This window comes from Leptinotarsa decemlineata, unplaced genomic scaffold, assembly GCF_025532065.1.
Source record: "Leptinotarsa decemlineata unplaced genomic scaffold, Ldec_3_MD MMD2_tig00000576_RagTag_RagTag, whole genome shotgun sequence".
NCBI classification, from domain to species: domain Eukaryota; kingdom Metazoa; phylum Arthropoda; class Insecta; order Coleoptera; family Chrysomelidae; genus Leptinotarsa; species Leptinotarsa decemlineata.
This window is the reverse complement of record NW_027412551.1, coordinates 6,954,482-6,968,749: the sequence shown is the minus strand read 5'-3', so window position 1 is coordinate 6,968,749 and position 14,268 is coordinate 6,954,482. Positions and strand designations below refer to the sequence as shown.

The following is a 14,268-nucleotide window of genomic DNA, read 5'->3' as shown; positions in this document are numbered from 1 at the left end:
ACCAATACGTCTAAGAATTGCCATTCTCGGCAATTCTTGGTCTTACGCTGTTGATGGGTTTCAGGAAGACGTCTAGTTCAGTATTACTATGGTTTCATTTCATGAAGGTATCGTCCACGTATCTCCACCAGACTCGGGGTTTCTTTTATTATTTTTTTTTGTTTCATATCACGGTTATTTCATTTTCGGTTTTTTTAGTTAATATCATTTTCATTTCCAGCAGAAAAAATCTTTTCACGAATAAATTAATTTTGTTGTAAAAAAACGGAGGATGCTTCAACTTATATTTTTATTATGGTTTCAATCTGACAAACAGCTCCTAACCAAGTATTCATAACAATGGATATTCAGCCCCCTACGCTTCTCTACAACAAAATTAATTTTTCTGTAAATAGATTCAATCTGATTTCAGACCTATTACAAGTCGTTAGTTACATCAAACTATAGAACTTATTATCGATGCTGAATAAAATTTTAAATTAGTTTGTGTTGCTATTGAAGTGTATTTTTTAAATTATTATTTATTTTCCACTTGCTATTTCAAGTCCATTTATTTTGATTTTTCAAGCTATAATATATATTGTTTTCATCTGTCAGTCTCAATACGAAATCATTCATTGTATAGCAATGGAGAAACACATTTTTTAGTACATCACTTGACAATGTACTCAAAGTTGTTTTGATTTGTGTATATTAAGGTGAAATCGCGAATGATTCATTAAATTATTTATGGTTCCTCAGGTCTTATCCACGTTAACTTAGATAATTGTGGTAATTCTGGAGTATTAAGGTAATTCAAATGTCTGCTTCATCAACTGACGATTGTAGATTTTATGTATATCGTAGTTGTAGGTAACGGGTTAAGGGGAATTCCGATTCCGGAGGGGTAGTCTAAGAAAGAAACAAATATTTCTTTCCAGTTTTTGACGGGATTTGAAGTCACTCCTAGAGAGGCCGTTGCTTCGCGTCGGGTCGCCGGGTCCAAAAGAGTCGGTTACAAACAAACATACAAGTGATGTTTATGAAAGCGTGTTAATGACGAAATGGAAAATTTCATTAGTTTGGACATTCATTGTCTAATATGATATGAAATGATTTGAATTCCCTGAATGAATCAATAAAATTAAAATTAATAGCTGAAAATAACAATTATATTGAGCAAAAGAACCCCTCAAACCCCAAAAAATTATCTTGTAAATTCACCTCAGACAAAACAGGTAGGTTTGTCAAAAAAAAAGTTGAATATTCAAATAATTTTTTTTTCCACAAATTATTCAATTTTTACACAAATCTTGTTAATAACCAAAAATTACCCATTAATTGGACTTTTCAGTGATATATATTACGCAGTAACTTTCCTCAGATTGTAGTAGGTTAGATACCAAAAAAAGAAAAAAAAACAATGACTTTCTAAAAAAATTTTTACACATTTACAACCACTTAATGAAATAAATTTTTTCAACTGTGATTTTTTAATGAGTTAACAGGAAAAAACATTGAATGCCTTCAAACCAAAAATATACCTCGCCTCTAAAATGTTATACAGTTCTAAGAATCTAGGCAAACATCCCATTCAAAGTCAGAACATATAACTATGAAAATAAGAAAGTAATTTTAAAGCGAATTCATAGATGATATAAATCAAAAACCATTTGAGTGCCGTATTACATCTTCTCATCCTGAAAAAAAAACACATCTTTAATTATTACTAACAATATGACCATATAACAAAAAAATCTATAGCAAAATTCTTCATGTTAGACTATATAGGGTATCCAAATTATTTCGTCACCATTGCCAACTCCATTATTATTGATAGGAATTCGGTTAAATAGGCAAACTAGTAAGTTTGGCCTCCTCGTTCAACAGACATGAAACGTCTAGATTTTTATTTGTGGGGATTTCTGAAAAATGAGGTGTACAAAATAAAACATAATAATGTAGATGAACTGAAAAATTATATTGAAACGCGTAGCTTTAAAAGAAGGGCACAAATATGTGTTTTTGAATATTTACTCGATATTTTATAGCTCTTTATTCGCCAAAACAAAGTCGCTCATTTTTAACATCAGGAAGAAAGATCACATGAGCTTTATCGTTGAGAATGTTATTATGAATGGAAATGCATGATAAAATATAGGTGTTCCTTTTAAAAAAATATCATTTTATGAAATATTTCAAAAACGCATTTGTCAATTTTTTTTTTGTTTTCGGCATCGAGAAGGCTATTAAAAGTAATAATAGTTTGCCCATTCAACCGAATTCGTAGCATCAATAATAACGGAGTTGGCAATGGTGCTGACTTCATTTGAAGCACCCTGTATATTTTCTCACTGAATCCACGAATTTGAATGAAATACTCATCAAACGATTATCGATATTTGCACTTTGAAATTTGTCTTCGATCTAACTGCTGGTTTTCCCCTATAGCAAAATCAGAAAAAAGTTGTTTGTTTGAAAAGCCAAATGTACCTAAAAAAATGTCTCATTTTGAATTCAGAAGTACAACCTGAAAATTTTTAGAGATAGTTATATAGCAGACTGTATATTATTCCGGTTTAAAATTATTGAGTGAATTATTGTAATACAATTAAAAAAAGGATACTTACTAACTGAATCAATAATTGACACCTCATTGTAAAATTATTCGTAGTTGAAATTATTTTTCAGTTTTTACTAATTTTTATCATGTCCTGAAAGTAATCAACTGCTGATTTTAAAAAAGGGGGATGTTAACCAACTCTCTGCTCCAGCAAGTTCTGTTATATCAGTATAAATTTTGTAACAATTCGAAAAGTCAATTTAATGTTCGAAAAGTAAAAATATCGAGAATTACTATATTTCCTTCTTGCTGGAATCAACACATATTTTTGACAGATTCAACTCACCTCACATATCTCCGTCTGGCAGCTTCCAAAGTGTCTTCAGGCTCCCTCAGTAAGTATAACCTGATTCCTCTCAGGTAACTTCTGAAATAAATGAGCCAGTGCACTGTTGTTATGCTGAGAGGAAAGAGTTTCTGATCTGTTCGATTCATTTTCTGCCACAAATTGCGAATATTGTCGTTCGAGAACTTCCAACTCCTTGTGGCGAAGTAAGAGATGGCATCTGAGGATTTTTTTGTGGTTTTATATAGCCGCATCATTCTGGAATTCAATATGTTACTAGTAGTTTTTTTATTAGAAGTCCGGATCTGTGTAAAAATATGTTTGAAGTATGTTTTTCCGTTAACCAGCTGTCGCACCCCTACGAACGACAAACAATCCTCAGAAGTCGAAACGTATGATTCCTAACACGGGTTGGATGATAGCAAGTGAAAATCGATCGTTCAGCCTGCGGCTTGAACAACCGACTCACACATCGAACAGCCTAGCTACCGACATATGGAAACTGAAACAAGTGTACCCTTGAATGGAGGTGGGAAAATATCTCAGTATTCTATTTCGGTAGAGACAAAATCCCTTCATTTCTCGAAAGCAGGAGTGAAGTGAGCTTGGGAAGTGAGATTACAAGATAGATAGTATCCTTCATATCAATGATCCATTCTATTTTTGTTTTCAAAAACAGAAAGATTCATTTTAATTAAGAAATGTAAACGTCAAGCTTCGCGCGACGTCGGAGAATCACAACATCGAAGCAAAAAATTTATCGGCTATTGACTGGTCAGCTCGGGAACTGGGTTATAGGTTCAGAAGGAGACCTATAACCCAGTTCATCGATATGCTGCTATTAATTGAGATTATCTTCAGCTTCAACTTCAGATATCACCTTGCTTGCCAATTATCTTAATGGAAGGAGTCAAAGAGTTACGTTTGATGGAACTTTTTTATCTCTCCTATCTCTTCAACGCGGAGTGCCACAAGGCTCTATACTTGGGCCGATCCTGTTTGGTCTTTACTCCTCCATCTTATCAAAAATTTGAATCACTACAAGGTGCACATTTATGCGTATGACACCCAAACTTATTAGAGTTTCTCCCCTCTAGATGTAAATGATTCTTGCATTATACTTAATGGAGACTTGGATAATTTTTATAGGGGTGCAACAGAACAATGTTTACTCCTAAACTCTCAAAAATTAAATGTTTTATTATTTGGACCAAAGTCCAAACGATCTGAAAAAAACTTGATTAACTTAATACGTCGTGCATGTTCTTCTTTAAAATTGATATAACGGAGTTAGGCAGTATCTTCCATAAGATTTGAAATTAGTATTATTTGATGCACTAGTTTTATCACATGTTAACTATGCTAATACTGTCTATGGACCACATTTGGGTGAGCAGTATGAACGTGAAATTCAAAAAGTACAAAACTCATGCTTTAGACTTATTTATGCAATAAAACGTTGTCAGAGAATTTCTCATAAGCTCAAAGATGCCGCCAACCTATTCCATAAAATTATTCTTACCAGAAAACCTGTTATCTTCATAAAAAATTTTCTTTTGGAACGGATGTACATAACGTCAATATCAGGTTCAGGGGAACAGTTACTCCACCTTCTTTTAAAACTGAATTTTTCCGCACGTGTTTCAGTTATCAAATATGCCATGTGATGAATGACCTTCCCCTTGAATTACTTACAGTTGGGTTCCAAAAATTGAATTATAATCTATTTAGCCATTTATTCTACACACGTCAGTTATATGATTTCAGAACTTCACATCGTTTTGCTCCTACTTCTGTAAACTTACTTGCCGTAGCGTGGAGAAATTTGTAAATTTTTTCTTTGTTTTTGAATTGTTTAAAGAAAATTCAATAGAGAGGTATTTTTAAGTGTTAAGTGGAAAAACAGTCCAGTTGTTGAATTTATTCAGGAACTGAACTGAACTTCGCCCTTTATTTTCAGAAAAAAAATTCTGTTGATGTAGTTTCTCAATCTTCTTTTCTTTTACATATTTTTTGAGAATAATAAAGACAACTATTATTAGTATTATTATTATTATTAATATATTTCACCGTCGTGTGCGCTGGTCAGGCCCTATACCCTGAAGCCCCGATACGATCAGGAGGGCGCGACAGCATAATCAACCAATGAACACTCCCCACACCGTGGAGTAAGTGATCATTGGTCCGAGAATCATGTGCCCTGAGCAAGGGCACATGATTCTCGGAATCATTCGTCTCACCAGGAGCTGAAAACACGACAAATATCGTTTTGCTCTGGTGGTCGAGAAGGACTTCATCAGGCTCGTTAGCTTGTATGAGCCTGAGGGTGAGGAACGAATAGTTCCAATAAACTCGGCACTTTTCGTTTTCCACAACGGATTCAATATCCCCCGGAGCATAGGGCAACACCGGTGTCCCGTCACTACCGTATCATCATTATTATTATTATTATTATTATTATTATTATTATTATTATTATTTCCATAGTAGTGTGCACTGGTGAGGCCCTATCCCCGAAGCCCCGATACATTCGGGAGGGCGCGCCAGCATTATCAACCAATGACCACTTCCCACACTGTGGAGTAAGTGATCATTGGGTCCGAGAATCCTGTGCCCTGAGCAAACGCAGTGAGCCAAGAATGACAGCCTTCTGCATCTGTGCGGCTAAGATTTCTGCCTTAGTGCGGCTAGCCGGCATAATTTTAAGATTTGAGAGTAGAGAGGACATCATTTCACCAAGGACTCCAATAATCAGAACAACTATCTTGACAGAGTGACCTGGATAGAGTCTGCGGAGTTCGAAGAGAAAATCTCGATATTTTATTCATTTCTCCTCCTCTTTTCTGACAATATACGTCTCGCCAGAAGCTGAAAACTACACGACAAATATCGTTTTGCTCTGGTGATCGAGAAGGACTACATCAGGCTTAAAAGCTTATTAGCTGAGGGTGGGGAACGAATAGTTCCAATAAATTCGGCACTTCTCGTTCCCCACAACGGATTCAATATCCCCCGAAGAGTAGGGCAACACCGGTGTCTCGTCAATACCGTAAGAGTGCCGTAGATGGTAATATATCACTTTTAGGGCCGCGTTATGTCGATGGATATAGGCCGAGACCGCATATGCTGGACATGCTGATAGCAAGTGCATTAGGATCTCGGGCGCCTCGCGGTAGGCCCTGCACCTTGTGTCAGGAACCTCTATACCCATCACGCGACTGCGGTAGACTAAGGTGTTGAAGACACCATCCTGGCAAGCCATGATGAACCCCTCAGTTTCCGACTTCAGCCTACTCGACCTGAGAAAAGCAAACGTCAGATGCTTTGATAAGCCAAGGTCTCCAATGTTATTGAAGAAGACCCCATGTCTCTCCCCGTGTCTCCGCAGAAGTAAGGTGATCTCTGAGGTTTTTATCTGAGCTTTTTGCTGAACGGATTCCAACTCGGTTACAGAGTTGTGGTCACCTCGTTCAGAGTCGAAAACTAAACCGAGTTCATCAGCTGCTCGGGCAGCTGCCCTGAGGAGAAATGCTCCATTTCCTGCTCTCTCATGGTCACAGACCAAGCAGAGAAGGGGATCCGAACTCCTGACGACTTTACAGGCTGTATCCAGTACCATTCTGTCATGTAGACACTTCAAACTCAAAAGTCCTCGGCCTCCCTGTTGTCGGGGGAAGTACAACCGTGGAACGGACGATTTGGGATGCAAACTCCTATAGAGATGGGTTTTCACGTCGAGTTGATACAGCTCCTCCTGAGACCACTTCACTACTCCAAGCGAGTAGAGTAAGATTGGAACGGCAAGCATATTTGTTGCAGCAACCCGACAGTTCTGATGACCAGATCTGTCGAAGTTTGTGCTGATACTTGCCGCGGAGATTTTTTCGATGGTGTTACCTCCTGTGAGTGGTGTTGTTCCACCCGAGGTGAGTATACGTCTCTCCGGCATCCAGATGGTGTAGGATGCTTCCATCTACGAGCTGCACATTTTCTCCGTAGTCCCCGCATCGTCCTCTTTCGAGATGGACCATTGCACATTTGTCTATCCCGAATTTCATACCGATAGCATGCGTGTACTCTTCCACCACCCTCAAGGACTGATGGAGGTCCTTCTCTCCAGAGGCATAAAGTTTAAGATCATCCATATAAAACAGATAGGTGACCTTGTGCCTCCGGTTTCCGGAGGTGCCACAGTTATACCCTCGAGTATTTCTGAGCGCAACGGATAATGGCAATAGTGAGATGCAGAAGAGAAGGGGACTGAGGGAATCACACTCAAATACACTCTTTCTGAAAGTTCCTGGGTCCAAAATGAAACATGTGACTCCAAACCACATGATGTTCTTTCGAAATGAGAAATGTGGATCCAAAATAAGGAACATATGTTCGAAACAAATGATAAGAACGGTTTAAAAAAACGAGACGTAGTTTCGAAAAACGAGTGAATTACGTTAAAAAACATCAAACAATGAAATAATTGATAGTATCCACGCCTGTCTCGCAGGAGACCGTGGTGTATTCAATTCCCCGTCGTAGAGAAAAGTAATATAATAATTTTGGCAATGAACGAGATAGCCACAACTTTTGTCAAGGAATTTGAACTCGTTTAATATAAAAAAAAATTGTTATACCCCAACTAGTTCACTTAAAATAAATGAAAAATATGCAGTATACCTTTTTTCTGGATCATTCTTTCTTTCGAAAATTTTGAGTTTATCGCGTTCATGAAGACACATAGACATAAACGTATTGGACAAATTTTCGAATTATACTAAATCTAAAGGTTATACTCGTGATACTGAACGTGTCAAGGTCTAAAATATTCGAATGGGTACTAATTAGTGGGAACCTTTGAATTAACTCATCCGAAGTAACATCAAAACTCAAGTTTTCTTTCAAACACTATATTACTCACCTAGGTTTTTTTCCACTCAATATGGCTACGAAGTCTATGAGGAGTCCAGGTAGAGTGTGATAGAAAATTTGTAGAACTCTATTCCAGTAAACATTAGGAGTCATTATGACGAAAGTGTCCCAAAGTGAGTTCGATGATGGAAATGACTTCAAACTGATCATGTTCAGTTCTACGAATTCATCCCACGTTATCGGATTTTCCACTGAAGAAACGTAATTATATACAGGAAGATGATTGGATGTTCTGAAAAATTGAAGGATTCGATAAAATTTATACAACGGAAGTGAGTCGCACGTACTCAGTTAGTGACTCATTGGTGGAAATGTCCCAAGCAGTGGCAATGAGGCCTGCCACGCAGCTATCTACTGGTACAAGGTCGGGGATATTTTCTCTGTCGCAAAATATTACCCTGACTACTCCCAAAAATGCTGCAGCAATCATTCCGCTAGGACCATACAAATTATCTATCCAACCTGCCAGAGGTTCTTTATAGGTGGATATTACTGGAAATAATTTTTACTGGTACTGATTATCGTAAAGAAAGAAGAAGGAATATAGTTGAAGTCAGAGCTCAAAAACAGCATTCTTAATTCAACACCAGAAAGCGCTGTTTCGACCCTTCATAAATATTATCAGTGGTGCTAGGGCTAGGCTAAATCACATATGTATTGCTGGACTCGACTATCTTTAGAAGACAAGACTGATAGAGAAAAGGTGACGTCCGCCCTTACCAAATTATCATCTATGAGATCGACAGAAGAATCAATCTAAGAATATGAAAGGTAAACGAGGCTATCCAAGGCTCATGTTGAAGCTTGACTTGATAATAGATCACTTTGGATAGTCCCGTATAACATTTTTGGATCTCTTGATCCCATACATCGCATGTTGGCAAGTGGAGACGTTATCGCCTTCACTTGAGGAGAATTTTCAATTCTCCCATGAGTAGATCTAAATCTTTCAGGAACTGACGAGAGTTGAGAAAAAAAAATGTCCTACCATTTTGGGAGAGGTTTTGGCTTTCCACTACCTGATCTTCATACCAAAAATTGTGGGAATCTTCAGAAGAAACGAAGGAATGTCTTAACAAAGATGTGTATATGCAAAAAGTAACTTTCAGACAGAAACTGGAACAAAAAGCCCTCTCGAAATAAATACTCTTGTATAAACTTCGAATTACACGAGAGGGAAGATACTTTCGAAAGAACTACCTCTATACACCTAAGCTCTTTTTTCTATTCAGTATGAATTCCAAATCTTCATTATGGAATTGAATCAGATATCATTTAAAGGATTGCTACACGATGTAGTATATAAAAGAACTAAAATTTCACTTACATGGAACACTGTCATCCTAAATGGTGGGCATCCGATTTCGGAATAGAGTATCTGCCTTATTGCCTATTTACCACCAATCTGGATAATATTATGACATGAAGCACTCAACTCATTAATGGAATTACGAATTTGTCATCATGAATGAGTTGAATCTATTCATGTCATTGATCCCAGCCAAAGAAATCTTCTAAAGAAATGAACTTCAAACATTCAAGCCAGTCTCGGATATACCTACACAGTAGGTTGAATGGACAAAACAACTACTCCTCTGATTAATACCACGACAGGCGTCAGTGCAGGAAACTTCACAGAAAATTTCCTGCATATGCAATAGGCAATACAACTGAAAGAGTCGACCTTCAATTTTGGAACGGGCACACTTGCAGACCGGTTTCGGGCTCTTTAGCCACTCGTCAGTGCAAATTTCGGATATGCAGTTAGTTAGTACCTCGTCCAGTAGATGAAGTGACATTTTGTTGTTCGCTCCAACTTAGGAAGCGGAATCAAATAGTCTGAAAGATTTCCGATTTTCAAATATGGAATATAATTGACTTTAGGTCGATGATGGCCACTATCTTGCTCTGACGAGTGGCTAATGAGCCCGAAACCGATCTGTGTGCCCGTCCCAAAATTGAAGGTCGACTCTTTCAGTTGCATTGCCAATTGCATATGCAGGAAATTTTCTGTGAAGTTTCTGCACTGACTCCTGTCGTATATAATCCAACGCCCTTCGTGGTATTAGCCAGGGAAGTAGTTGTTTTCTGACAGACGTCAGTCCATTAAACCTACTGTGTAGGTATATCGAGATTGGATTGAACGTTTAAAATTCATTTGCTTTAGATTTGTTTACTGCCAGTCTTTAAGCATAGCCCACTGACTAATAAGAACCATAGAAATCTTGTCATCGATGACATGGGTAGATTCAACTTGTTCGTGACATAAAGTCGTAATTTTGTGAATGTGAATTGTGTAGCAATCCTGTGAATGATATCTGATTCAATTACATGAGGAATGTTTGGGTTATAGACTGAATAGGAAATTCAAAGTTCATATATAAGTCACTGTTTCTAAAGTATTTCTTTTCGTGTAATTCGATGTTTATATGAAAGTAGTTCTTTCAAAAAGGGTTTTTTTAGTTTAAGTCTGAAATTCACTTCTTTGCATGACCTACCCATCTTTGTGAAGAGTTATTTTCAAATTATTTGCTTTCTTTTCTGTTTTTGTTGAAGATTCTCACAATTTTTCTCATAACGATGAAAAAGTAGAAAGCCAAAACCTAACTTTCTCAAAAAATTGATCTCTTCTGGAAATATATCCTTTCCAATTTGCATCTCACCATTCTAATGAACGATTTCAAGCGAAACTCATCAAAAATTTGATTACAGGCTTTTTCATTCTTGACTGGTTGTACGTTAGTGTAGATGTGAAACTGAATTCTAAAGAAGTCAACTTCGATCGATTGAACCGAAATTTAACGCAATTTTTTGTTCCTTCAATAATGCACGATTAATTGATTCACATGATTTTGTCATAATGATGCATTAGCACAAATAAAGAAGTTGAGACATACACCCTGAGAAGTTTGAAAGTAAATAATAGTTAGGAAAAGTAACTTTGAACTTTTAACAAGATCTACTGAGCTAATATATCGATACGGATAAAATGAGCCGAGAACAGAACCCAGAATATACTACTGAGTATTATTTAATACTACATTAATAATAAATTTAGTGCTGCATGTAGGTTCATCGGACCAGAACCTGTCATTGGCATCGCTTTAGGCTTTGCCAAACAAAGACTGAACACCTGGATGGCAAGAAGATTTATGGACTTCTGGCAGAATTTTCCAGGATTGGCTCACTCCAAGACGTTTATTTACTCTTCGAAGCTTGATACCAAACAGTCTACTACAAAGTCTAACACACCTTTTTACTGGTCACTGTCATTTGAATTATCATATGCAGAGACTCGGACTGTCGGATGACAGTGTGTGTCGCCTCTGTTTGGAAAATGATGAAACATCCGAGCACATACTTCGGCAGAGCCGTACTTTTACCATCTGACCTGAAAGACCACTGACCATACAAACTATCTATATCTGTAGAGTAGGAAGGGTGAGTGTAAGCCCACGCACTTAGGCCACATGTGACCCATTGTACATTCTCCCGAGGAGTTGTCCTCCTAGGTCATCGTCCATCCTGTCCTATCCAGGAAGGTGGACAGGTTGCTGGGAGACATCTCCTTTATATCGGCAGGTGTAGGCCAAGACTCGCCGAACACACTCTCTCATTGACGAAAACTCCGGGCACTCGCACAGGACATGCCTGACAGTCTCATATTCCTGTTCACAAATCCTGCATAGAGGTGTGTCTACTAGCCCCATATTATGGAGGTGTTTCCTTAGTTGACAGTGGCCAGTCAGAAATCCTACTGTGAGGCGTAGATTTTTCCTGATAATCGCCAGATATTTCTTCGGCGCCAGCATCCCAGGGTCGCCCAAGGTGATCCTGGCAAGATTACATCCTTTGATTCCATCCCATCTCTTCAAGGATTGAGCATGAGTGTAAGATTTGGCTAGTTCCGTAATTGTCGAAGTCATCAGGCCGTGGGTGCCAGTGGGTCCTAAAATTCTTAGTCCAGCCGCTTCCTTGCCTTTACTCTTGTCGTGCCCTTTAACCTACCTCAGGATAATGTTATTATCCACCGAGGCTTTGGCTAAATCTTGGTGGCACTCTAGTACTAGCCCTGAGGTAACACGCTGTCTGTTCAAGGCTAATAGTGCTTGTCTGCTATCAGTGCAGATTGTTATGTGTTTGCCAGAAATTCATTTCTTGGTTATTTCTTTTGTGGCGATTGAGATACCAGCCAGTTCTGTTTGGACCACGCCGGTATTTCTTCCCATTCCCCATTTAATCCTCAGGCTTAGTGACCTGGAGTACACTCCACATCCTTAGCCTTCTTTGGTCTTTGAGCCGTCTGTATAAATCCGTATTGCATTTGTAGCATCTGACTCTGTGTTCTGCTTAATTTATATTTTGTAAGGATTATTAAACACAAACTTGGGTTCAATCGCATCACTTGTTGCCTGCAGCAGAGGTTGCGCAGTGAGCGCTTTCCGCCATAGGCCCAGCCTCAATTGACCCATTTCTACTTCGAGGTTTACAGCAGCCGTGCGCAATCGTACCATGGTCATTAACGCAACCTCCTCAACGTACAGATCCAGAGGGGTCAGACCCGTGATTAATTCCATTGCCGCAGTTGATGTTATTCTCATGGCTCCTGTGATGTTTTAACAAGCCAGTCGCTGTATTTGATAATATGATCTTTGGATGGCCGTTGCTTGTAGAACTTTCGGTCCCCATGCAATGACTCCATACGTTCACATAGGTCTCATTATTGCAGTGTAGATCCAGGTGACCACACGGGGTGAAAGACCCCATGCGCGTCCCACTGTCCTCCGACATTGCTCATAAGCCACGTATGCTCTTTTCGCTCTACTCTGTAGATGAGAGTTCCATGTTAGCTTCTTGTCGAGGATAGTACCAAGGTATTTCACCTCTTTAGAGAAGTTTAGTTTGCTTTCGAAGATTTCGGGAGATTTTAAGTCCGTTAAACTTCTTTTCCTGGTGAAAAGGACCATCTCAGTCTTCTTGGGATTGATCGACAGTGAGTGTTCCTTATACCATGTTTCTATTAATTTGAGCCCATCCTGCGCTCTATCGCACAGTGTGTTTACAAATTTGCCGGTCTGCAAGATAACTATGTCATCTGCGTATGCAATTGTGTAGAATCCATTTTTGTTAAGGTGATTAATTAGGGTATCCAGAACTATGTTCCAGAGAAGGGGTGATAAGACCCCTCCCTGTGGACATCCCCTCATGACCAGTCCTTTCACTGTCATGTCTTCTACATCAATACTCATTGCTCTGCTAGAGAGCATCTGGAGTATATATTCTCCTACTACCAGGGGTATATTCCTGGAGTGTAGTTGATGGGTAATTGTTGGAAAGGTGGTTCGGCATAGGCCTACTCTTACTATATGACCGGAAAAGCCACTCACCATACAAACTAACCGGCTGGGTTTATTTGGTGGTGTGTCATATAATAATAATAATCTTCATAGTCTAGTAGACATATACATGTATAGGAATCGTCAAATTTCACACATAAAATCATGAGCACACGCACTATAAATGTACATATATGTGTATATAAATTAATACATATAAATTATTAATAAAATAAGGATACATACACAAGATCATAAGTAACAACAGATCATAAGTAAAAAAGTATCAATCGTAAAAATACATTTTCAATCGTCATAGCCAAATTATAAAAACATTCTTGAATTTAAAATCCTTTCAGCTCTCTACTGAATTCATCAACGGTGCGTGCCGCCTTCATGTATTTTGGCAGCTTATTAAAAATTATTTTCCCCATCACAGACGGCGAGTCTGATGAAATTTTGTACTTGCGGTACGGAATATGAAAATTTGATTTTTACCTCGTATTCACATTATGGACATTTGAATTCAGTAAAAACTTATCTTTATTCAAGATGTCATAACCCTGAACTGCCTGAATGAACTCCTACAAGAAAAAGTGCTGTTAACTCCAGCCAGTTACCCCACATGCATATGCCATATCTCAGCCTGGATGTAACCTGTGAGTGATATAAAGAAAGTAGTTGTTGTTTCGTCAAGAAATTCCCTATATTTCTCAATAGATAACACAAGGAATTTAATTAGGAGTTCACAGTGTTTCCTCCAATTCAGGCACGAATCGATAGTGACACCTGAAAATTTTATTTCTTCTGAATTTTCGAGTATTAGGTTGCCTTTTCTGATTCGCATATCAGGTCATTGTTTTTGGCGATTGTGGAATCTTATCAATTGCGTTTTATCGGCGTTGAGAAAAAAAGAATTCATTCCACACCAATTGGTAATTTTCTGTACCACATTTTTACATTTGTCATTTGTGTTAATAGGTGTGAGCCACAATAAACCCTTGTGGGTTGCGGTGGAGGGTCGAATAGACCCACTCACTTTGAACTCAACCGAACCTAACCTTACCTATAAAAAAATTATTGTTTTGTCAAAAGCTGGTCACGAACATTGCTAACAA

General features: G+C 38.2%; 1 protein-coding gene across 5 annotated transcripts in view; it reads right to left on the bottom strand.

Annotated features, from left to right (window-relative positions):
- Nucleotides 1-1,407: 1,407 nt before the first annotated feature.
- Nucleotides 1,408-14,268, bottom strand: part of LOC111511444 (fatty acyl-CoA reductase wat) — a 47,303-nt gene continuing 34,442 nt past the window's right edge. For all 5 annotated transcript variants that reach the window (XM_023167488.2, XM_074174316.1, XM_074174317.1 and 2 more), the window contains 4 exons: nt 8,102-8,306; nt 7,804-8,046; nt 2,889-3,146; nt 1,408-1,679 (listed from right to left, as the gene is read on the bottom strand). In XM_023167488.2, coding sequence (XP_023023256.2) covers nt 1,580-1,679; nt 2,889-3,146; nt 7,804-8,046; nt 8,102-8,306 — 806 coding nt within the window. In that variant the 3' untranslated portion in view covers nt 1,408-1,579. The remainder of the gene's footprint in view (nt 1,680-2,888; nt 3,147-7,803; nt 8,047-8,101; nt 8,307-14,268) is intronic.